The sequence below is a fragment of the Mustela nigripes genome, chromosome 3, assembly GCF_022355385.1.
Source record: "Mustela nigripes isolate SB6536 chromosome 3, MUSNIG.SB6536, whole genome shotgun sequence".
Taxonomy (NCBI): Eukaryota; Metazoa; Chordata; class Mammalia; order Carnivora; family Mustelidae; genus Mustela; species Mustela nigripes.
In genome coordinates this window covers 54,120,451-54,147,029 of record NC_081559.1, presented here as the reverse complement: position 1 = coordinate 54,147,029, position 26,579 = coordinate 54,120,451, and the positions used below count along the sequence as shown (strand labels likewise).

Genomic DNA, 26,579 nt, shown 5'->3' with positions numbered 1-26,579 from the left:
AGGAAAGTCAAATAAAACTGGGGTGCATCCACACGAATACCACTGCCATAACAAATGGGAAAAAAAAGAAAATAACAAGCATAATATGGAAATATTTGGCCTACAAGGCCAAAGACACACAAATGTGGCACTTTTTTTTAGTAAATTTGTTTTTCACAGAGGTTTGTATTAGTAATTCTGAAACTACATATCTTCTAAAATTGAGTAAACAAGTAAATAAATTGTGGATAGTGAGAGCCAACTTATTACTGTCAGAGAAAGGAGTAACAAATGAAGAAAGAGGGAAGGCTAGAATCAACCCTGTGGATTAAGGTCTTGGGATGAGTTTTAACTAGTGGAGAGGGAGATACAGGGATAGATACAGATGTGCATGTATTTGTGTATTCCTGAATATATTTCTTTGATCTCTTCACTTAGAGGACCTAAAAATAATAACACCCCTGCAGCAGTGAGTATATTTAATGCCCCAAACTTGGTTTCTAAGCACTATTTTTAAATAAAATAGCCGAGTCCAAGGCTAGCCTGGCTTGTGGTATCACAAAGCAAATGTTCAAAAGATGATGGAAGCATATTGAAAAGGTCAGATACCAACCTGAAGTAGTTCCCAACTGTCAAAGCTGGGAATATTGGATTATAATTCATAGGATAAAACAAATATCCAAGTCTGCACTGATAAAACACATAATTGAACAAATAACTAAATACATATAGAAGAAAGGGCTGTTTTTCCTTACAGTGAAATTCCAATGAGTAAATGTAATAAGAACAGTGGAAATATAAAACCGACATTTGGCAAATGCCACTGTAATAATTGTTTTAGGGAAACCTCAATGGATGCTAAAATTAGTGGGCAAACATATAATTAGAAACAAGATATTTGCATAATCTCAGAATATCTCACCACAAGATATGAATTACAAAGAAAAAAAGTAGTATCCTTGCAGTGGAGAAACTTGGCAGACACTAACTTCACCAAGTAATCCAAATTAACATCACCAATAGCCTGACACACGGACATCCCGGACTTCCTAATAGAATGGCCTGGGAAGGGCACGACACCATTTCTGCGGTTTCTTGTCAAAAGTACATACCTTTCATTTAATCATGAAGAGACATCAAACAAACTCAAACTGAAGAACAGTATCCTTCAACAGTGTTAAGGTCGTAAGAGATGAAGGAAAAGAGACTGAGGGCCAGTCCCAGACTGGAGGAGACTGAGAAAACATAACAGCCAAATGCAATGTGGGAGCTTCAATTACATCTTGTTTGGGGCTTGGGCAAGGCTCTCTGGAGGGCCAGGCAGGACTCGGTGCTTTTAGAATAGGTGATTGCTTGAGTAATTGAAGAGGTAGGGCCGAATGCGTAATCTGGAATGCGGTGTGAGTCATAGAGTTGAAGAACGGTCTTGTGGCACCCTGTATTTTCCAGTGTAGCATTTGTCAAATTATAAACACATATCCGTTTCTGCTACAAGAATATAAGCTCCATTAACACAGATAGGTACCCATCTATTTCATTCACCACTCTGTCCCGGTGCTGAATCCATTATTCAAAATATGTGCAGAAAAACATAGCCTCAGTCTTCGTTTGCTGGTCAGGCCCCTGCAAGCACGTTTGTCTCTCACCTTTACTCTAAGTACCTCCACTAGTTGGAATGCTCTGTTCACAGGTAACTGGGGGCTCTATCCCTTTATTTAATGCCTCTCCTTCCTTTGGATTCAAAGCAAGCCCCATTTTTATTAGGCAGCATCTTGGGCTTTGGAGAGTAGATATACATATTCAGGTGCCTGTTTTTTCGTACTATAGCCTACAATCCACCTCAGGACTCTCCTTCTTTCCAGGCGTGGCTACTTCAACAGTAAAGAAAGGTCTTTGTATTTTTGAGCAGTACTTATCAAACTGTTTTAAAAATTTGTTGTTTTGTGGGTTGGGCCGCTGCCTCTGGCTCAGGTCATGATCTCTGGGTCCTGGGATCGAGTCCCACATCGGGAGCTCCCCACAGGAAGCCTGCTTTCTCCCCTCTCTCTGCCTGCCTCTCTGCCTCCTTGTGATCTCTCTGTCAAATAAATAAATAAAATCTTTAAAAAAAAATTGTTGTTTTGTAATGATTGGTGAGTAGATTGTTTACTTATGTTTAAAGGCTCTGTTTCTTAAAAAAATTCATTGTATGATACCCAGATGTGTACATAAATAATACAGGTAAAATGGAACTACTCCCGTCTGGTTGGAGGAGGGGAGCGGAGGGGAGTGAGGGGGAATAATGCAGAGCCTTCTCAACTGACCACCCCATTCCCAACCACCACTCCTCTCTGGGAGCCTTTGAGGTACCGGAGACAAACCTTTTGTCCATAGTTTGAAATTCTGGGATTGCTACAATTTTGCCACCATCTTTAGGAGGACTGGTTGGTATCTCCTGAGAACTATGGCACTCATCCTGCTCCCTTCTATTTTGTATTTTCCATGCTACAATCTTTTTTTTTTTTTTTAAGATTTTATTTATTTATTTGACAGCGAGAGATCACAAGTAGGCAGAGAGGCAGGCAGAGAGAGAGGAAGGGAAGGAAGCAGGCTCCCTGCCGAGCAGAGAGCCCGATGCGGGACTCGATCCCAGGACCCTGAGATCATGACCTGAGCCGAAGGCAGCGGCTTAACCTACTGAGCCACCCAGGCGCCCCTCCATGCTACAATCTTGACTAGAAAAAGTGGAGTGCATCTTTTTAGACCCAAGACCTAGTACAAAGCCTTCACCTCTTGGTTCACTTGATGAAAGTTTCTTGATGATGAGCACAGGACCAGGATTTCCAGAAATTTTCCTGAGATGGCCCCCAAATTGGGCCTGGGGACAGAGAGAGGATTTGAATTAGTGGGCAGAGGTCATTATCTCTTATCAATGAGGACTGTGCAGTAGTAATGTCAGAGGAGGTCATGGAACAAGAAACAGGAGTTTTGGAGGACACCAGGAGATCTCACAGGTGCAGGATGGACTGAGGATGGGGGGCTGATGAGGTCCATGAGTGTAATAGCCTACTGCTACCCAAGATGGCCTAAATCTAGAAACGGAAGTGGTCACCCCATGGTGACCTCCTCAGCAAGTTATTTGGATTCCAAGGTAGTTGGAACTGGCTAGATTCCAGGTACCTTAAAGATCAAATTCCAACAGAACATGGGGAGGCTCCAAAGCAAAACTTTCCCCGACATTCCCCAGTCCTCATCTCCCAGCCCCTATTCTCGGCTCAAGCCTGAGTTCCTTTTCAGATCTAGAGGAGACACCCAGATCCAGATGAGAAAATGACCACGGCTGGACCGGCTGGAACGCTGGAGCACTCTCCTCTAGGGAGTTGTGCTGGCTTGATGGGTGGCAAGGCTCGCTGGCTGTTGGTGGGAGCATCCTGCCCTCTGCTGGATTTGGCAAGAAGAATGCAGTTGCATTGCCTGCTAAGGAATTAATTAGATGGAAAGTTTTTTTATTTTCTCTGAAAACAAATATTTGCTTGCATGTTGGTGAGGTTTAATTAATCGAGGAGCACAGCCTTTAAACGACATAGTTTCCTAGGAGATTTCCAGGTATCCAGGAAAAAAAAAAATCCTTTTCATATGTCTACTTCCTGCTTAGAAAGCAGAGGTATAAAATATACAGTGCAGCCATTTTTAAAGAAATGTAAAGTCTCAAAGCCACATTTCTAGTAATTTTTAATGCATTTGTATAGTCTGATGTGATAGAACTTTGGGGTATGGTCGGACGGACTGCTTGGGTTTAATTCTGCAAGATACTGAATCTCCCTGAAACTGAGTCTCTTCATGTGTCGGGGATCAAACCCACTTTGAAAGGTTGTCGTGAGGATCGAGTGAGCTAATCACATATGTGAAAGGACTTGAGTGTGCCCACTAACACTGCGGCATTTTATACATATGCACTGTGTACAGATTTACATGAGAGTAGGCATGCACAAGCTCATACACACGCACACACTCATGCAGACACACACACACAAGGTTCACACAAAAGCGTCAAGCAATGTTGTTTGATTATTGACTTTTATTGACTTCCTGAAATTGATTCTGAGTAAAACTAGAAAACAGACACCAATATTTCAAATCTAGAGAATGAAAGGAGCCTTCTTAAACATGATGAAAGAAAGCAGGATGCCCTTAACATAATTTTTGTAAGACGGCCTGGAGACAGAGCAACTTTTTGCTAAGTAGTATTTACCTTCGAGTGCCTGTCATCATGTTCTGTATAATCCATAAGAACATATGTATTTCTCGCTTTCATAGACAGAAAAATGGCCAAAATGAAGTCTAAGGAGAATTTCGTACAGGTATCCAATCCCTCCCTTCCTCCCTTTCCTCTTTTGTTCTGAGTCCTTCTCTATTCCTTACTGTCCTGTTCTTTTCCTGTTTGAGTTGAAAGCATAAATAAGTTATTTCCACTAGCATTGTCATCGCTGGCGAGGCTGAGCCATTTCTTGTCCCCTATAGCAATTCTATAAGCAAACTTACCCTTTTCTCTTCGGTGCTATTGTTACTATTGGAGTAGAATATGGTCCCGGCTCCTAAATCGTTGGTCATCCAACGGGTGAAAAGTTGAATGACAAAGGTGTTGATATTAATGTAGTAGCACTTTAATTAAAAATCCAGATTTTAACTGAAAATTTGTTTAACTGATTTTATCCTTTTCATTAACATATCTGCCTCATAAAGGGTTTTAAACCTCCCATTTGTGCTTGCAGCGGAAGAAGCAAACCCAAGTAATTTATCTACTTGCCAGCCTCAATAAATGCTATACTGATGTTTTATAGAGAATTTAACTTCAAGAGAAATTTAACAGTAGCTGTTGAAGACACAAAGGAATAAGATATAATCTTGATACGTGAGATATTCAGGCTTTAGATACCTATATAAATAAATATGTGATAAGGTGGTGATGTGGAAATTGAGGAAGAAATAACCAGAAGAAGTCATTTAATCTTGAAGAACGAAAAATTTTCCAGGTGGCAAAGCGTGTGTGTGTGTGTGTGTGTGTGTGTGTGTGTGTGGTTGGAATAGTAGGCAGGGGAGCAGCCTTCAAGGCAGAGTGTACCAGATAAGGATGATATAGTATGATGGAAATCTGTGCTGTCGCTAGAATAACAGGGCTGGTGAGCTTGAAGCTAGAAAGGTAGTTTGGAACCAAATGAAAACCCTATTTAAATGCTAAGATATGGACCTTCAATCTCACTGGGTATGTGTGTTAACCAATACACTTGAGTGATGGATCGATACTATGCCTCTATATATCTGTGTTAACCAATAAACTTGAGTGATGGATCGATACGATGCCTCTATAATCTGTTAGGGAAGTGTTTACTAGGGAGGAAAGTTGGGTTTAGGGTGGTATTATAATTCCCTAGTCTTTAAAAATACGTGTGACTTGCTGAGTGGGAACTGTACTAGCCTCTATGTTCCATGCAACATAGAGGGTTGAATTAGTGACTCCCAGAACAGACTAGAATCCTTAGCATCTTTAAAACACAACAGCTTAAATCCCTTCTGATGCATCAGATAGTCATGCATTTTTTAAAAGTAGTTATGTCTTTTTACTCTTAGATAACCATATACTCTAAAATATCTGGAATCCAATGCCTGAAGAGAAGGGTTTGCAAACAGCATAAGTCATTTTCCTATATCCGACCTGCCATTTTTTTCACGTAAAATAAAAAGGAGATCAAGAAAGGACCTGTGGATAAAAGCTTTCTGCTTTGCCAAACATGCTTGCTCACTTGACCAATCATTTTTAAAAAGCCAGATTATTTATACAAACTGCTTGGCATGGCATTACTGATCCTAACTCTACTTGTCTGACTATAGTCATTCCATAAGCATCATGAGAGACAAGATTGCTTCCAATAAAGCTTCATTTATGGCATCTTAAGGGAAAGCACTTTGAATTGATATTCCCAATCCCTATCCTCTTAATGAAATTTACCAGTAGCTTAAAAAATTTTTCTTTTGTATGTTTGCTCAGCACTTAGCTCATTATAGACATTCTGAAGAATGGAGCACATTCCATTAAACAATTTGAACAAAAGTAAAGTGTAAATAAGTATAAGTGGCATAGCTTCGTGCTTAGCGCCCCCGCTGCAGCTGTAGGAGCACAGACCGTGTCTGTCTCGTTTGTGCCTCTGTCTCTAGTCCCCGGCACATAGCAGGTGCTCAGTAAACACCTGAGGACTAACGAGACAATGCATACACTCCCTTTCCTTGTGACTTGGCTTGCCATGGTTATCCAAGGGCAAAAGAAAGTAATACTTGCTCCATGACTACTTGGGCTCATGAGTTAATGTTTGCAAAGAGCTTTGAACTTCTTGGGGAAAAGAATGGTGTTTTTGTTGGCGCCGTGTCATGTTTGCAGTGGCTCGTGAATTACTCCTCCTTCTCTTCCTCCAGCTGCTCGCACTGTGCCCTCCCCCAGCCCTATGCCAGGCCAGGATCTCACAGAGGACAGCTGCACTCCTTTTCCTGCCTTCCTCCAGCCACCTCCAGTACTCCAGGAGAGGTAGGGACAGAGCAAAGATTTCTCTCAGGCCTCCTAAGAGACTCCGGGGTAATGGAATTCGGGTCAATCTAAGGACTCTTAGAGCAGCAGGAGTAGAGAGGGATGTAGGTTCTTGTCCCGCCATGGAAGAAGCTGTTAGGTTAGACAGGCCAATCTGTGAGGACTAGATTCTGAAGGTGAACTAGAAGCCATCATACGGGCAACTGGGAGTAAGAGCCAGCACAAGTGGTTTCTTTTGTGTATATAGTTTTAAATACATAATACGAAGCTTTGACTAGTAACTGGCAAAAAACACAGTTTCATTACAAGGAACTCCTAAGATAAGCCGATTGCTTTTATATGGGTAGAACTTGCAACTGTTAGGACTACTTTCTCTGTAATTCTTCAATATTTGATAGTGACAAATAAAGGGGTTCTATTTCACAACAGATACTGGCTTCAGTGTTTTCCAATGTACTTATGACTACAAAAATCGCATTTATTTTTAGGAACTCAATAATTAAGCAGTTCAAGTGTGACTTGGGAAACGAGTTTTTGTTTTTGCTTTGTTTTGTTTTAGTAAGAACAGCTGTCCCTTATGAACAAATTCGAGAAAAAGAGGTTTGTTTGTTTGTTTGTTTGTTTTCAGGTTATCATATATTGACTTTCAGCTGATCACACACAACAAATATCTCAAAGGAATGCAGGGAGTGCTGGTTACAGGCAGAATAACCAAATTGACTATCAGTGACAGGGTTTGCCTTAAAGGCAGGAACAGTTCCATTTTCCACAACTTTGAAGTGACTTGTTTTCCAAACCAACTCATGAGGTTTCCTCTGTGTGTGGAAAATTTTTTATTACATATATTTTTTTTTCCACGATACACATTTGTATGCTTGTTGCTGTACATGTACCAAATGTGTTCTCTCTATATATTGTTCCTAGGGACTGGAAATGGATGTCATGTGGACAAAAACGAACCTGGTTTCCTGTTAAAAAAGCCACATAAACAATGCCTGTTTTGTTTCCAAAAAAATCTCAGGTAAGTCTGGCTTTAGTTGACAGCATAAAGTTAACCAAAAGTCTTATATTTTGTTTAAAAAAATTACAGAAGGGAACTTTTCTCCAATTAAATTGGGCTCAATAATCTGAAAACAAACACAAGCAGAGTTTATTGTATAGTTATATAAGCAGCATTTGAAACTCTGAGAGCTTAATGTCCTCATTAAAGCCACATGTGAAACATTTATTTGGGAGCGACTCCAGATAAGAAGTGCTTTCCTTCTCCACCTGATTCATTATCAAATGAAGGACCCTGGTTTTCCATTTGTTTGGGGCTTGAGAATCACATAGGCATTATTGACTTCTTGTTGGTTTTTTTTCCTCTTTATTTGTGAGGTATTTGATTCTAGGCAGTTTGCCCACATCTTAAAATAAACAGATGGGATCCCCCTTCAAGGAAAGAGGAGGAGGGCAGTATGAATTAGGGAGAGATCAAATTTCTTTTTCAAAATGTTAGTGTCCTGTGGTATTGCAGGGGACTGTAAGTTCTCGGAGAGAAGACAGCAGGAAATCTTGGGAGCCCCGGCTCAGAGACCAGGAGGAATCACTGTCTGAGATTTGCCACCCAAAGTTCTATGGTAAGTTTGAGTTTGGAATGTGTGGGTTGATTCTCATTTTGTGTTATTTTCTTGTGGTCGGGAGAGGAGGAAGTGAACACGTTTTAATGAAGTGTAATATACTAAGGTAAATAAAATATTGGAGGAAGTATTGCTGGGAATTCCTCATTTAAGGTTTCTTTCCTAAATATTTTGGACTTCTTCTCTTTGTTACTCAGTCTCTCTTTTTTGTTCTTGTTATTCTTGTTACTAGAATTCTTCCACTTTTTCTTTACTAATAGGGTAGGTGGATTTGCTAATAGGGTCAGTGAATTCCCTTGGTGGTAGGAATGTCTTCTGTAAAAGCAGATGTTAAGTTTGTGACAACCTGACCATTTTTGGTCATAGCCAGAAGGTCCAATAGATATGGAAGTGCGAAATTACAGCAAGGAAAAGGGAAAAGAGAAGAGAATAGACTAGAAAGGTGGAAGTTCTTATTTAGAGAAAAGAAAGATGGTGAGGAGCCAAGTTTAAGTTGGCTAAGCACTGCACTCAAACACTAGTGATGAAGACTGTGTAAGGCCACTCATGGAAATCCACTGTGTGTGTGTTCATGGAAATCCACTGTGTGTGTGTGTGTGTGTGTGTCCTTAACTTTGTATCATCTACAAAGAATAAACAAACAAATACTTATTGAACAGGGCCACCTGGGTGGCTCAGTGGGTTAAAGCCTCTGCCTTCAGCTCAGGTCATGGTCTCAGGGTCCTGGGATCGAGTCCCGCATCGGGCTCTTTGCTCAGCAGGGAGCCTGCTTCCTCCTCTCTCCCTGCCTGCCTCTCTGACTACTTGTGATCTCTATCAAATAAAGAAATAAAATCTTTAAAAAAAAATTTATTGAACAAAAAAGCTATCTCTTTTTGTAGCTGCTGCAAGAAATAAAAAGTTTAGCAAGCTAGTTTCTCTCGGGTCCTTTCTGTGTGATGGGCCTTAAGAAGGCAAGCAGAACTCAGACAGAGGCAGCTGAAACCCAATAGAAGTTGCAGCCCAAAAGTGAGTGAGCAGGGAGCAGATCACCCAGTGCTCCCTCAGACCCTCATGAGGGCAGTCACACTTCTGGGTTACACCACCAGGGGTCAGGGCATTGTCGTCAGGAAAGCTTTTTTAAAGGACATAGGGTGTCAAAGGCACAGGACAGGGGATCTCACACTTTTAAGAATGACAAGTGTTTAAGTTCCGGGGTCTTGCCTGTGGTGATTCTGATTCAGGAAGCTGGGGTGGGAAGTGAGGGTGGGAAGTGGGGGAATATCCCCGGGAATCTTCAGCTTGTAAAAGAGGCAGGTATTGAAGGACCTCACGTTCCAGATAGATGTGTGGGCTTTCTCTAGCTTGTTAATCTTATCAGAGGACCCTTGGTTCAGAGACCATCAGGAAGGAGCCTGGCTCGGAGAGACACTCACGGCAGGTGAGTTGAAGAGGTAGAGTCTTTGTCACACAGACCTGGCTTTGAATCCCCTGTGGCTTTGCACAATGTGCTTTTCTTGGCTGAAATTCAGGTTTCTCCTTTTTAAAAAAGGGCAACCATATTGTCTACCTCTGGGATTTACAGAAATAATGGACGTGAAGCACTTAGAAGAGTGGCACAAAATAATGCAATTAGTAAATACTACCACCTGCGGTGGGGAGAGAAGGGGGAATATCAGTGCTAAGCCCTCTGTGGCCAGGAAAATGGTCTGGGGCAGACAGAGCTAAGGTGTGACCAACCAGAAGGCTAGCTCTTAGATCTTGGAGGTCCAGGGGCAAGTTCTGAAGATAGACCATAGACCAGAAGACGCATAAACATGAGGGTGGGAGAAACACTTTCTCAAATGTTTCCCAGGAGTGGTAATAAGGAACCCAGATGCACAGTTAATTGGAATTGGAATTGATCCCCCAATAGTATTTAAGTCAATAGTTCATTGATTTTTCTCAGGAAAACCTTTATAAGAACTTCTAGAAGGGAACAAAGTGAAATGCATCAAATGCAGTGATTTGTTCTTATCTGCCATTCACCCTACATGGAAGGAGTAATGAATGAGGAGAAAAATGGAAAGGAACAGGGACTACAAATCATAAGGCTGTAATGAAATGAAATCCTTTTCTGGTAATTCAGTGTGATGTCGGGTCGTACTGAACTGGCTGGCTCGCTTGCTTGTGACTGTTGCCAAGGTACTCTCCCAAGATGAAGCACGAAGGGTAGAGGAAACAGGCTGATACCTTAGTTAGGTGCCTTTCTTCAAAGACAAAGATAAAATTTAGAGGCACTTAAGTGCACTCTATGACTGAAACAGCCAACAAATTAATGGATGGGGGAAAAGAGGAACCGGTGGGAGTGTGATGCAACCAGACTGTCCCTAGAACTTCCTTGCTACCCCGAATGCCCTTCTGATCCTGATGCACTGTGATAAGGTATAGATGGTGAGACAAATCCCAGTAGCTTCATATTTTCACCTGGGAGATAGTCCCTAAACTGGGGTACCTAAGGTATTGCCAAAGACTAGCTCTTTTGAAGAATTTTGTTTATTCTGAAATAGAAATTTTTCAGTGATTTTCCATAAACTCAAGTTTCAACTTAAATGTATTTTAACCAGTGCTGTTACTTCTCTGGATGCTACTGATAGCTTCTCAGTAAATAACCATGATAATGCATGGCAATGACAAATAAGTGATGAAGAAAGAAATGTTAGGAGGAGTCACCATTTTTAGGGCTCTCATGCTCTCCTAGGTATTAGGCTGGTTTGATTTCCTCCTTGATCCTTATACTGACCCTGTTAGGAGGCATCATTGTGGAGATTTTCTTTGAACATTTTAAGAAGCCACAGAAATAGCAAATAGTAAAACTGAGGTTCGGATCCAGGTCTTTCTAACTCTAAAATCCATGTTTCTAGTCCTGTAAAATACCGTATATCTGTCTACTAAGTGCATTTGTAGTAAGCCTGTAGAGTTTGCTCGTGGATTCAGGGTGTTCTATTGTTCAAAAATACAATGCGAAGTGTGTGTATTGTCCCCTCCTTCACTTTTCACTTGTGAGCACGTTAAGGGAGCTCTTTTCCTAACAGCAAATATATATGAAATTTATTTACTTACTTATTTATTAATTTGAGACATGAGTTACTGACTAGTCTGAACTTGCTTGCTGGCATATACATGAAAGTGACAATTTTTTTTTTTTCTCCAGTTACTTAAGCCTGGTCAAATTTCCCTTTTCCTTGGGCAGATACCATCATCTTTGTTTTTTCTATAAAAAAAAAATGAAAACAAAACACACTGATTCTGTGTTATAAAAATTCAGTTTCGGGGTGCCTGGGTGGCTCAGTGACTTTAAGCCTCTGCCTTCTGTTCAGGTCATGATCTCAGGGTCCTGGGATCGAGCCCTGCCTTGGGCTCTCTGCTCAGTGGAGAGCCTGCTTCCCTCTCTCTCTCTGCCTGCCTACTTGTGATCTCTCTATCAAATAAATAAGTAAAATCTTTAAAAAAAATACAATTTAAAAGTATGTCCTTTGACATCATCTGTTAGTATAGGTCTTAACATGGAAGGATGGGCTGTGGTATGCCTCTGGGATACAAGGCTCTCTCTCCCTCTCCAAGGCTACTATAATTTGAGGAGATTTGGGACAGGGAGGAAAGAGAAGAAAAGGACAATTTTCTTACATTTCATGGTGAAGTTTTCGTCCTTCTTCTGTTCAGAATTTTGACTCTATCTCTGGTTAATGTTGAGTAGCGGGTTGTGGTCCTGTGTAAGGTAGGCATCCCTATGGCAGTTTTCAGAGTGCTCTTTGGGGTCTCTCCAAATTAGTGAGCTGGGAGATCCACCTCCAGTATGATCTTATCCACATAACACCTCACTTCCTCAACACTACCACCCAGCCTCCTCCTGCTAGGTCTTCTTGGTCAGCAGCCCATGCTTGCTCATGGAATATGGGAAGACAGGACCAACTAGCATCTTCCCCTGAGTCTGCTTGGTCCACAGAAAAAGGTTGCAAGTTTCCCCAGGGCTCTGTCCTCTCTCCACAGCTCTTTTTACCCTCAGTTTAAATAGATACAGTAAGTAAATTGACGAGGCCACGGCTTATGCAGATGTCAAAGTTAGCCAGGGCACACTGGCATCCCCTTCCTACAACCTCCCTCCCTGGATTGAAGAATAGTTCTCTTGGTGCCTCCTGAACTGGGCTTAGCAGTAAGTGTGTGTCTTCAGGGAGTGGATCAAATACCAGCACTCTCTTCCACCCTCGTCAAGGGACCCACACAGCCTTGAAGACTTGCTACTTCTCTTTTCTGGCTCCAGCCATGCTTTTAGACTTCCCTGGGGAAGGGGAGGGCACAGTCTGAGGCGGCAATTGAGAACAGCAGAGCCATTTACCCTTTCCTGCGGGGAGCCTGGAAGGAGATGGAAGCCGCAGCTGTTCTCCAGCTTCTTCATCCCAATATTGGAGTCCTAATGACTCATTGGAGGGTGGCAGAAAGACTTACACTTAACAGCTTTGTTACATGTGTATACTTCTTGGGGCAAAAATTAATTGATATAAAATGAAAAATGTCTTCTTTATAGAAGACACTGTCAAGACAATGAAAAGGCAAGCCAAAGACTGGTAGAAAATACTTCCGAAAGACATATCTCTTGTAAGACTGTTATCCCCCAAATACCGAGAACACTTAAAACTCAATGATAAGAAAATGAACAAACTGATGAAATAAATGTGCAAAAGATTTGAACAGACTCCTCTTCAAAGAGGATATACAGATGGTGAATAAGCCTTTGTATGATGCCTAGTATCAAATGTCATTAGGGAATAGCAAATTTAAACAACAATGAAATACCATTACATACCCATTAGTACAATGAAATCTAAAACATTGACAACACCGAATGCTGGCCAGCATATGGAGCAACAGGAACTCTCATTCATTGCTTGTAGGAATGCAAAACAGTACAGCCACTATGGAAGACAGTTTGGCAGTTTTTTACAAAATTAACAATACTCTTACCCTCAAATGCAATGATTGCTCTCCTTGATATTTACTTAAGTGAGTTAAAAAAACAAAAAAAACTTAATGTCCATAAAAATCTGCATAAAGATGTTTATAACACTTTTATTCATAATTTCCAAAGCTTGGATACAACTAAGGTGTCCTTCAGTGGGTGAATAGATAAACTGTGGTATGTCCACACAATAGAGTATTATTCAGTACTAAGGGGAACCTGGGTGGCTCAGTGGGTTAAACTTCTGCCTTTGACTCTGTTCTTGATTGATTTCAGAGTCCTGAGATCGAGCCCCACAGAAGCTTCTCCACTCAGTGGCGAGTCTGCTTCTCCCTCTCCCTCCGCCTATGTGATATCTCTAATAATAATAATAATAAAATAATATTATTCAGTACTAAAAATACTCATTAGCTAAAAATAGCTCTAAAAATAGCTAAAATAGCTCATTAGCTATCAAACCATGAAAAGAAATGGAGGAATAATAAATGCATAATACTAAGTGAAAGAAGCCAATCTGAGAGGGGCACCTGGGTAGCTCAGTGGGTTAAGGCCTCTGCCTTCAGCTCAGGTCCTGGTCCCAGGGTCCTGGGATCGAGCCCTGCATATGGCTCTCTGCTCAGTGGGGAGCCTGCTTCCCACCCCCCTGCCTGCCTCTGCCTACTTGTGAACTCTGTCAAATAAATAAATAAAATCTTAAAGAAAAAAAAAAAGCCAATCTGAGAGGCTACATACTGTGTGATTCCAACTATATAATCTCAAAAAGGCTATGGGGACCATAAAGAGAAGTGATTTAGGAGGAGGGAGGGATGACTAGGTAGAGTGCAGAGGATATTTAGGGCAATGAAACTAATCTGTACATATTACAAAGGTGGATACACGTCATTAGGTATTTTTTCCAACTCATAGAATGTATAACAGAAAGCGTGAACCCCAATGTAAACTATGGACTTTCGGTGATAATGATGCACCAGTGTAGGTTCAGTAATTGTAACAGATGCCCTGTTGTGGGACATTGATAGTGGGAGAGACTGCCCATGTGCAGGGGTAAGGGGTAAAGGAGAACTCTATACCTCCTGTACAGTTTTTTTTTTTTTTTGACTCTAAAAAATAAAGTCTATTGAAAATTAACTTATATTAAAACTATTCTAATAAAGAGTCACAGGTAACAAAAAAGAGAAATCTGCTTTCCAAATGCATAACAGATTTCTTCACATCTGTATGGGACCAAGTAATCTGTTCTATGTTTGGCTATCCCTTGGACAGAGAACGCCTAGCAAATGATAGATGCAGTTTAGTCTTCTACCTCCTCTCTGTATTGTATGCTCGGGGATGCTGATCCTGAGATGACTAGGCAGCAGCCCAGGTGGAGGGGTGCAGACACCTCTTCCTGGAAGCCTTCTCCTCGATAGTGCAGCCAGCCAACCTCAAGGCTGCAGAGAACTCTGCATCAGTTACAGTTCTGAATGATGTAACTCTACAGTGAGTCATTGTTACCTAAAAAAATGACAGCTGGGATTCTGTTTTCTTAGAACACTCTTTTCTCTGTTCACGACTTCAGTTGGTCTTTAGTCCGTACAAGAAGCCGAGAAAGACAGAACTGAACTGTCAAGTCAGACATGGTATAGCTCTGAGGTATTTAGTCACTTGTGCCCAACTGGCATTTCGCTACTGCAATTTTATTTCACATTTAGTGTGGACATCCATTCTGTGCCTCGGTCTCTCAGACACCCACTATCAACATGAGATGTGGCACACAACGAATATAAGTGATTTTAAATTACATCCATGCCTTTTGTGAAAGTTGTTCCTATAGTGACTATGTGTTGTTTATCATCAGAAAATAAATAAATCTATTTCCATTTGAAAACTTAATGCAAGGAAAAATAGCTAAAGTAGTTATGAAAATTTTGAAAGATGAAGGTTACATGGGCTTGCCCTGTTAACAGGACAACAACTAGCCTGCACTTTTGTGGCACACTCTACGTTTCCAGCACTGGTCTGAGCTCATTATTTTACAAACTAATGTAATCTTCACAACCTCGTGAGGAGACAAATATTGGTATGCCCACTTTACAGAGAAGGAAACTGAATCACAGCAAGGCCATAACCAGCCCATTGTCAGTTAGCTAGTAAGGGGTAGAATTAAAATCAGAGAACAAGCACTTAGCTCCAGAGCAGAGTTCTTTATCACTCTACTAGGTTACAAAAAACAAAATAGTAAGAACAACATTGCATTAGCTAAAGATTGGAGCTCTTAATATAATAAAAATAAATAGACTGGAAATAGAATGTAGAAAATCTTAATAGGAAAAATGAAGCACCATAAATCAGTGAAAGAGAAGGTGGTAATTTTACAACATTACTTGGGGAAAGTAGTTATTTAGACTTTAAAAATTCAGTTTAGTGTACCCCCCCTTCCATAAAAATAATTATCCATTTTATCCCAAATAAATTCAGGAGTTAAATCTAAATAGTTGAACCAAAATAACTTGGAAGAAATATAGATGAGTATCATCTGATCTCTGGACGAAAAAGGATTTTCTAAACTTAAGAGGAATTATGAAAATCACAGAGGAAAATACTGATGGAAAAAATAAAAATTTTCTGCATTTCATAAGACTGGAAGAAAAGATAAACAGCAAACATATTTAAGAAATCGTAATTTGCCATACACACCTGTAAGGAAACCACAAAGGAGGAATGGAAGTGGCTAACAAAATATGAAACATACTCACCCTCTAATAATACAAGAAAAGCAAATTTTCAAAAATTCAAATTACAACAAAAATTATGTAGCATTTTTCACAGAGCAAGTTTTAACTGGTAATAATCAAGGTTGTCAGGAGCTCTGCAGGGTGGATGGATGGTTTCAAGTACAACCTTTATTTTTTTTTTAATAACAAAATTACAGACTTCATTTAGATTTCCTCAGTTTTCCCAGTATTTTTCCCATAATTGTTGTTATTATTTTAATTTTTTTACTATGTCATGTTAATCACTATACAGTACATCATTAGTTTTTTGTGTGGTGTTCCACAATTCTTTGTTTGTGTATAACACCCAGTGCTCCATGCAGTATGTACCCTCCTTGATACCCATCAGCGGGCTCACCCATCCTTCCATCCCCTTCCCCTCTACAACCCTCGGTTTGTTTCCTGGAGTCCATAGTCTCTCATGGTTCCTCTCAATGTACAATGTACAACCTGCCTAAAAATAATTTACCAATAGCCATCAGAAGTTTGAAAACAGCCATATTTTTCTTTTTTTTTTTTTTTAAGATTTTATTTATTTATTTGACAGAAAGGAGATCACAAGTAGGCAGAGAGTCAGGCAGAGAGAGAGGGAGAAGCAGGCTCTCTGCTCAGCAGGGCTGCTGAGGCAGATGCAGGGCTCCACCCCAGGACCCTGAGATCATGACCTGAGCCGAAGGCAGCAGCTTAATCCACTGAGCCACCCAGGCACCCCTAAAACAGCCATATTTTTCAAATCAGTATTTTTATATAAAGATTTATCCTAAGAAAATGGTCATGTGGGCATATATTTATGTTCAAGTTTTCATCACATCATCATTTCTAATAGTGAAATGTTAGAAACTACTTAATATTTAATAAAATTGGATTAGTTGGTAATAACTGGAAAATATAGCATAGCTATAGAATGCGCTATCCCACCACACTAAAATCATATCTTGAGTAGTTCTTAGTGAGAAGACAACATGGCCGTTAGATAGTGCTTTAAGTGTAACAAAAGAGGATACAGAATTATTTACGCATCCAGTCAAAAATAGTAACAATAAGAAAGGACTTGAAGGATCGTGAAAAGTGTTCACCATGGTTATAAGTAGTGGTAGGGATTTCTATGTCTCAGAAGCTGCCTAAAACAGAGATAATAATGGGGGAAATTTTTTTTCCAATAAAAAAATAAGAAGTAGAGGGGCAATACAGGGACAAAGGAAAAAGGGCAGATCATTGAAAATGGTGAGAGGCATCCAAGTATGATCTCAAATTAGAGATGATGACAGAGCAGGAAGAAGTCTAGAGTGAATAAAAATAATGAAACCATTAACGCTCTTGGTCAGCCCCTTCAAAACAATAGTCTTTTTTTAATAATTTTTTTTAATTTTTAATAAACATATAATGTACTATTAACCCCAGGGGCACAGGTCTGTGAATCGCCAGGTTTACACACTTCACAGCCTTCACCATAGCACATACCTTTCCCCGAGGTCCATAACCCAACCACCCTCTCCCTACATCCTCCCCCTGACAACCCTCAGTTTGTTTTGTGAGATTAAGAGTCTCTTATGGTTTGTCTCCCTCCGGATCCCATCTTGTTTCATTTAAAAACAATAGTCGATAGAAAAAATGCAAGGACAGTTAGTTGCTTCTCTCTCTTAACTTTGGTCAGAGCTGCCAATCCATCCCCTGGGATACGTTGATAGAAGCTAGTGTTTCTCTCAAACAGACCAGTTCTCTGTTCAAACTCTTGTTTTTACAGGTGTCACATAGATTTTCAGTGTTACCTCTAAAATGTCTGGCTAAGATGTTTTCAGAGAAATGAATCTTGGAATTCGGTCTCTAACATTTCTCTTTGATTAAGTCTGTGAACTCTCTAATTCACATTATATTGAAAATTGGGGAGGAGGCTGCAACAAAGGTAGACGTAATTGGTCTATTAGCTGTTGCCTTCATTTTTCTATAAACACACACAGAATTGGACAGCTTTTCTCCCTGTCATTTCAATTGGATTTTCTAAAATGTCTTAGAGAAATTTGAAGGTCTAATTACATTTTACAAATTCTTGTCCCCCCGACCCCCCACCCCCAACCCCGGGAAGTTGGATATATTTGTCTCCTGTAGTCTCTGCTCCGTATTCAGGAGGATTTATTTCCCTGCATTTTTAGTTCTCATCTCAAACCCTTCCAGAGTTGGACGCTAACATGCTTGTTTTCAACATACTGGATCCCTGGTCCGCACTCAAGTTTATGTTCTCAGTTTATTTCTCCTTAAGTTACTCTGGGATCTCTTCCTATGTTCCCTTGCACTAGCCTGCCTACTGGCACCTAATCCCAAGTATCCATAGTGAGTGGACATGTATGTAGGCATGGTAGAAAAGAGTGTTGTCTTTCTATTCCTTTTTGGGAGGTATCGATGTATTTGGTTCAAACATGACTGCAATCATTTCTAATAAACTTGAACAGAAAAAAGGTGTATCCAAAGCTGAAATTTCCATTGAGTCATCGCTGAGCTGTTTTATATAGAGAAGAACATTTTCTTTCTCCTCCCTTAGTAACATCCCGTGGGCTTCTACATCAGCCCAGGATAGGCGATTCTGGCTGTTGGATCTGAAAAGGTGATGTCGTCGGTGCCAAAGCACGAGTCATCGTGGCGTGAGCATTGTTTCATGGCTTTGCTCTGTGGCTCCTAGGAGATGGTGCGTGTGAATTCACACTCCGCCATGCTCTCTTTCTTTCCTCTTCATCTCTATTTTCTCTCTAAGGGCAGTTTTGGCTGTCACCAAACACTGTCTCCCAAGCGCCAAATTTTCAAATGGTGTTGTGCCTATTTATAGGACCGTCTTGTCACTTGGGCCAGTTCGACTTTCAGTGAACACATGCCTACGGGTAGTAGAGCTGTGATTTTAGCTACTGTTTTTGTGAATATAGAAGTCACGAACAGAATTGTAAAATGCTAATTTAAAAATCAGAATGTCTATAGGTAGGTTCAAATGCCTGTGCAGTCACTCAGTCTCTTCAGAGGTGTGGGGCTAGTTTAGCCTGGGGTTGTACTCCATGTCATATAAACCCCTTTGTGCCCTGTTAGAAATCCTGGTGCAATGGACCTGTCAGGTAACCCTGTCGCTGCGTCTACCTCTAGCATTCAGTAATTTGTTTAGCAAATCTGAAGAGAGTGCCAATCGCCAGGCATTCTGGTAGGTGCGAGAGACACAAGTAAAACAGAGTTGAGACCCTGCCCTGAGGGAGCTTACAACCTACTAGAAAATATGGAAAAGAAAGAGCCAGTTAATAATATGGTGTGGTAAGAAAAATCCCTCATGCTGTGGAAACATGTTGAAAAGAGGAATGCTCAGAATGGCTTTAGAAAGGATTGGTCAGGGAATGTTTCCTGGAGAGGCAGTCTAGAACCTGAAGGAGAGAGGCAAAACTGTGTGGGTCTGACACTTTCAGGTCCTTCCTCCATGGGAGGCACATACTTGCACAATGTAGATGACCAGAGCACACACAGGGATTCCAGAAGCACCAGGGTGCGAGGGCAGTAAATCATGCAAACTGAAATTGGCCAGGCTCTGGGAAAACAACAACCTTAATCAGCTGGTTTTGGGGGTGTTTGGCTTTGTTAAAATTTGGGAGCATTTTCTAAGTGTTACTAAATACATGTTGAACAAAAACTATATATAAATGGTGATTTTTTTTTTCCTTTTGTGAACAAAAGTTCTGAATGTGTCTTGCTGGATCCTGGCTTTCTTCTGGTGTCGGACTACAGATCTCACTTTTTTGGAACTTAGTGTGAGGCCCAGACTGACCTCTGAGAATGGACCCACCTCATGAATAACCCCATCTGAGAGGATCTGTGTGGGCAGTTCCCCAGGATGCCTTCTTTTTGTTCTCCTCAGATTCTTTGAATCTTCCTCTCCTAATGCTTGCCATGATTGCTCTTCAACTTGATCTGCCTGTAATGTCCAGGGTCTCCACTTAACTCTTCCCTTCTCAGCATTCTTCTTGTAGTGTCCAAATATCCTCGTTCGTGTTAGGATTACCCACCCCCTGCTATTACTTGCACAACTACTACAATCACTACTACGGTTTCTACTACTCCTGTTATTTGTACTTCTATTCCTCCCACTGCTGCTACTGTTAGTAAACTACTACTTGTACTACAACTACTACTTCTACTACTACTTCTACTACCACAGCTGTTATATCAACAGCCACTACTTCCACTACTGCTCAGAGTCCTACTACTTCTACTTCTATGTCTCCTACTACAGCTAGTGCCACTGCTATTTGTACTATTACTACTATTTGTACTTCTTAAAGATTTTTAAAATTTATTCATTTGAAACAGAGAGAGAGAGAGAGAGAACAAACATGAACAGGGAGGACCAAGGGGAGAGGGAGAAGCAGACTCCCTACCGAGCATGGAACCTGCTATGGGACTTGATCCTAGGACCCTGGGTTCATGACCTGAGCTGGCAAAGGTAGACGCCCAACCAGGCATCTTCTGTACTTCTACTACTATTGGTACTGCTGATACTACTACTGCAACTACTTCTGCCCTTCCTCTTCTTACCACTACTACTAAAGCATTTTGTTGTTGTTATTATTGTTAAGTGACTATATTCCAGGCACAGTCCGAAGCATTTTTTCATATCTGCAGAACAATCCTGCAAACACAAATATATTATCTTCATTTTGCATGTGAGGTTACCAAGACACAGAGAGCTTAAAATTTTTTGGTTCATGGGTTATTATTCTCAGTTTATGGAACATATTAGAAGTTAATATACAATATGTAGCAGCAAAGTGCTATTGGGCTCGGTATATAATCCCTGTGAATTAGAAGCCCCACGGGTCTTCGCAATTTTTTGGTCTGTGACCTACCAGCAGCAGCAACATGACTAGAATGGCCTGGTGTATTGGACAGTTCTCATAAGTTTCAAGTATTTTAGTCTTGGGCTGCTATAAGAAATACTACAGACTTGTTGACTTCATTGGCAAACATTTATTTCTCCCAGTTCACGCAGTTCATGGGACTAGGAAGCCCAAGATCACAGGGGCAGCATGGTTGGGTTCTACTGAGAGCCCATTTTCTTCTTGCTCTGTGTCATATGCTGAAAATACGAGAGAGAGAGGCAAGCTCACTTGTCTTTTCCTATAAAGGCACTAATTCCATCATTAGAGCTCCACCCTTATGACCCAATTACCTCCCAAATGCCTCGGTGTTAAATACCAGCACATTGGGTATTAGGGTTTCAATATATAAATTTGCGGGGGTGGGGATGTCAACATGCAGTTCATAATACAAGCTTAACAAAGGATCTTCTTGGGGGCAAGTGGGCCTCGTTAGAGAAGAAACACAGTCTGGAAGACTTCAGAGTCAGCGGTCAGTGGGGAGCCCTGAATAGTCCTTCCTGGGGCAAGAGTGTCACTAAGGCGTTCATTTTCTGTTTTGTTTTCTTTTTGTTTTTGTTTGTACTGTCTGCTGAGTGTTGGTTGTCATGGGCTTAGAGATGTTATTTCTTGGCCAAAAAGGTAATCTGAGGTACTGTCATTGAAACCACAGCTCTTGGGGACAGGGAAAGAGGCACCTGGATTATCAGACCAACATTGTTAACACAGGCAATTTCCATGTAGCCCTGTAAGTATTGGGACTCTTTGACATACTCTAAGAGTTTTATTATTTTTTAGAAACCACTTTTTATGGAAAAAATTTTACTTACTTTAAGAATATATAAAATAAAGAACACTAACTAAATAAAAAGTTTCTGCCTATGCTAGGTGAGGGGCTGTGTGCATTTGTGCACTTTGACAAATGGATTAGAAAGTGTAGAAATTCCTTACCTAGAGGGGATGAAGATAGAGCAGGTGTTAAAATGGTCCTAGTCAGATCACTGAAGAGGCAATTTTAGTGGTGGGGAAAGAGGTATGGACTGTGTGGCTAAGAATAGAACATGTATTCAACCTCAGGCCATGAGTTAGTGGGGCTCTATCTCTTGTTGTTTTGAAGTAATGTCAACTTCAATAGACATCTTTCTCCCTGACTTTAATGAGGTATAATTCACAAAATTGTAAGATATTTAAAGTGTATAACAGGATGATTTGACATATACACACACTGTGAAAGTGTTTCGCTCCTTGAGCTAAATCATCCTATTGCTGCCCCATTTATCCCTTTCTTTGTTGTAGGAGAACATTGAAGTTCTACTCTCACATCAAATTTCAATTATATAATATAATGTTAGCAACTACAGTTCCATTTTCTACATGAGATCCTCAGACCTTATTTATCTTAGACGGAGAGCCTTCTTGTTCATGCAGACTTTGTGCTAAAGACTTGTGATAAAAGGGTACTTAAGATATATGAAAGAGATTCATTGACTCTTTGCTATCTGAACACAAACCTTCCTTTTACTTCCTTTTCCAGCATGTTTCCATAGAAAGAGACAATGGAAAGCAGGGGAAAATGGTCTGGAGGAGGGCTGGCTATGAGTAGAGAATCACATCAATCCTGTGTACAATGATGATGATGATGATGATGATGATGATGATGATTTTGCTGGTGGTTTCTGAACCAATTTTCAGAAGTCCCTGCTAAGTGTTGTCACTGAATCATTGTAGATAATGCTTTTCCCCTTCAAGAACTTCATAAAGAGCTAATTAGGGATGCTTTGTGTCCCTACCCAATCCCACCCTATGTGTCAGGGAGAACTCGGAGTATGCAGCTTGTACAGTTTGTATATTCATTACAATTCACACGGACATTTGTTCATACTCACTACCCAGTGATGGAATCAGCAAGATTTGTTTGTTACATAGTCATTCTCTTGGCTTATTTAATTTTATCCCTGTTGATACCAAAAGGGATTTAAAGTGGCTACATTTTAGTAAAATTGAATAAGTTGGCTCTTGACCACATTTAGCATGATTTTCTTTCTTTTACTATTTTTGTTGTTGCTTATTTCATTGTGAGCGTAGACAGTTCTCTTGCATTTGAGAAGCTGGTATCATCTCTAAGTAAGGAAAGGAAAATGGAGCTTTGAAACTGTGCCTGAAATGCCAGAAATTTGGAAGAGATCAAATACCTGATTCATTAGAAAAGACATCAAGCCCAGTTGCCTTTAAGGAGCTGAAATAATAGTTCATCTGTTTCTAAGATACTTGGGGAAGTTAAATCAAACAGGAAACAACAGAAGTTTCTGAGTCAGAGAGGAACTGCTCATTACTCATTTGACTTTGCAAGCATAGTGATGATGCCATTGCTCTGAAACATACAGCACTTTAGATAACTCATTGTCAGTTATCAAAATACTATGATAATACTCTCGCATCATGTCATCTCATGGGCAACTTCACCTTCTCCATTTCTTTTAGAGTACTCCAACCCTTCATACCCTTAGAACTAGACCATTTTCACAAACATTTTAGAACATGGGGCATTCTAGGGAAGGAGACGTTAACCTAACCCTCTCTATCTTTTGGGTGACCTACACCATCCTATATAACTCCAGTGGGGAAACTACATATGAGAACAAATGGAAAGATCAGCGTTCCTCTGGTATGACTGAAACAATGCCCAGCTTCTCAAAATACAGGGAAAAACTGAAAGTTAGATGCAAACATACTGTAAGCACTAATCTTGGCCTCCTCCTGTGGATGGCAGTCGTCTGTAAGAGGCAGGCAACTTATTACACCCAATGAAAACCATGAAAGGGAAGCAGAATGGGGAATTGGGATGGAAAGTTTTAAGTTAGTGGTCTCTTCACATTTTGGAAAAGGATTTAGTCAATGTGGCATTGGCAGAAGTTTAACAACTTTGTAGTCACTGCTGTCATACACTCTCTTTTGAAATATACCTAATAACACTGGTTCTTTTTACTCTTTCATCTTCAGAGGAGAGAGACTGTCTCTCTTCCTAAAGCAACAGTCTGATTCTGTAACCTGGGACCCTCTGTCCACATGCCACAACAACACTTAGCAGCTCAGAGGTGCTTAAAGTTTTGTATTCATGTTGGTTGAGTCCTTCCTCAGGTCAGGGACTTGTGTAGCACTTGAATGTTCACAGAACCTGACAAGGCTGGCACTGTTTCCTACAGAGGTGAATGCTGAGGCATGGAGAGGAGATGCAGCCCTTCCCAGTAGCTCTCATCGCTTCACGGCATTCTGGCCCCATAAGGTGCTTGAAGCACTAGTTCATTCGCCCCCCCCACCAGCTTTTTAAATTATTATTTTAGACATTTAAACTGTTTTTGAAGTTATAGAAGTAAGTATGTGTATAAATAAGGCAAGGCTTAAAACATATGAGGAGATAGCCCTTCAACCCAAGGGCTGCTCCACAGAGGTAACTACCATTAATTTTAGTGTATTCAGAAATTGCCTCTGCATAAACCAGGATGTACACACATATGTGTGCACATTCATTTTCATGTGTGGATCTCTTAAGGTCCTTGTGTTATACCTTGACATATGATAGTCGTTTGTGAACGTGCTTATTTCTCTAAATTGACTGTGAGCACTTGAGTTCATGCTATGCAGTCTGTCCTGGTTATCCATTATTAAGTAACAAGTGATCCCAAGATTCAGAGGTAAAACTAATGACAGCTTTTTTTTTTTTTTTTAATTTCTCATGGATCTGCAATTGCAGCAAGGCTTGGGAGTAAAATCATCTTTCCTCCACTCATTATCACTAGGGATGGCTCAGACGCTGGGGCTGGAGTCATGTGAAGGCTCACTTGCTTATATGCGGGTGTTTGTGTTCCCTTCCAGCTGGGACCTCAAGTGAGATGGTGGCTGGGATTCCCACACATGGTCTTTCTGGGGAGCTGCTTGGCTTCCTCAGAATATGGTGGCTGGGTTGCATGCATCCCAAGAAAACAGGGCAGAAACTATATATATATATACTTATATATATACTTTTTTATAACATATCTTTGGATGTCACAGAGCATTGTTTCTGTAGTGGCTATAGCCTTCTACAGACTCAAGAGGATGGAATGTATATTCTGCCTTTCCAAAATCACATGGTAAGGAAAGTGTGTGGTTAGACTATGTCTATGAATCCACTTTAAAAAATACAACTTGCCTCAAGAAGCTTTTCATATTAAGCTCATCCCTCTACTGTCCTGATTTATCTCATAGCTTTGTATATAGCAGATGCTCAGATAATGTCCACAAAATCGAATTGTTGAATCCCAGTTAGGAGGAGGAAAAGGAAGAATTTTTCTGTACTGTGTTGGGCTACCAAGGATGGAGAGGTGGTGGCTGGTGCTCGTTAAGATATTCCCCATTACCTCAAAAGGATGATTGAAGTATAAAATCTCACCAGAGACAATTGCTAGGTGTTGCTGAGAAGGTGCTTATAAAATGACTCCCTTATGGTAGCTGGCAGATGTCTCTGAGCTGTCTTCTTTGCCCCAAATGTGTGTGAAAAGTGTCATTTGACTGTGCAGGAGAAACTGGGACTAGTGCTGTGCTGAGTTTCATGTGAGCAGGTGCACCAAACCTGCATCCTCTAGGGACCACAGGCAGAGCATAAAGGTCTGCCCTTTTCTCATGAAGCTCCCATGAATTCCTCAAAAGCCTGAACAGTGGTTTGGCAGTGGCTAATGAGGATGAAAGTGAAAGCCCAGGTAAAAAAGATGTGGCCCAAGGTCCAGGCTGTGTCCTATCGGCTCCTAGACTTTGTAAAAATAGTTATAATAGGTGTCTATGAGAGAAAAGCCTGGACATGATGGTATCTCTGTTGGCCTTCTGGTACCAACACAAGGTCTATAACACCCACAAGGTCTGGCATCGAGAACATACCTCTTGACGAAGCAAAGCAGAGCAAGCTACATATAGGAAGATGTGAACACAGAGCAAAGTCTTTACTCACAGAATTTGTTTCAAAACCCATTCCCAGTATGTCTTATTTTGTCTTTCTCATTTCTCTATCTTCTCCTCTCCTCCTGCCCTTCATCCTCTCACACGTGGCTTTCTCACTCAGCTCTTTACCTCCTCTGCTCACTAGACATTGGCACATTTGTTGTCCTTTGGTGTCACATCACTCAAAGCGAAAATCCCAAATCAGACCACGCTGACCCCTGGCAATAATCTTTCACCCATTTCCCCCCAACATTCTCATGTACACCTGCAATACACAGAGTTGTAGTCTCCCTCATCGGGGTTTTAACTGGGGCATTCGAGCTCCAAGTGTTTTGTTCTTCCTCCTAGTTTGGCCTTGGTAGTGTGAGAACATGGAATCACTAAGGTTCTGAGACAATGTGCTTATAAGAGCTTAGACCCCAAAATATGACTTTAAAAGAGTTTGTACTCATATTTAAGTGCCTTTGGAAAAAGTTCTATCAGAGACAAGGGCACTATCTTTGGCCAACTGTTTCTGGCTCCCTGTGGGAGCTTCCTGTCATATCGTCTACATTGACTTCTCCCCCCATATGGGTACCCGTTGTCTTGTTTGATTCCATGTCCCCTTTAGTTTATTATTATTTTTAACATTCAAACTACTTTAATAAGACATTACTTTTGAATAGGTCATTAAAGGCCAACCTTCAGTTGCTTGCCAATCACTCCACATTCTTCTTCTACTGATAAGATTCACTAGGAGAGTGTTACTTCTTGGTAACCATTAGGAGTTGTCTCATATAGAAAAAGGAAACAACTGAAACAAATTCGATGACAGTCTTTGGATGCTCAACTCAGATTCTCTGGTTGGAC

At 40.7% G+C, this 26,579-nt stretch overlaps 1 protein-coding gene across 1 annotated transcript in view; it reads left to right on the top strand.

Moving 5' to 3' along the window:
• The first annotated feature begins 6,441 nt into the window (after positions 1-6,441).
• CYTIP (cytohesin 1 interacting protein) overlaps positions 6,442-26,579 on the top strand; it is an 88,099-nt gene continuing 67,961 nt past the window's right edge. The window contains exons 1-3 of the mRNA XM_059393998.1: positions 6,442-6,535; positions 7,460-7,556; positions 8,052-8,154. Of these exons, the coding sequence (XP_059249981.1) occupies positions 8,152-8,154 (3 nt within the window). The 5' untranslated portion in view covers positions 6,442-6,535; positions 7,460-7,556; positions 8,052-8,151. The remainder of the gene's footprint in view (positions 6,536-7,459; positions 7,557-8,051; positions 8,155-26,579) is intronic.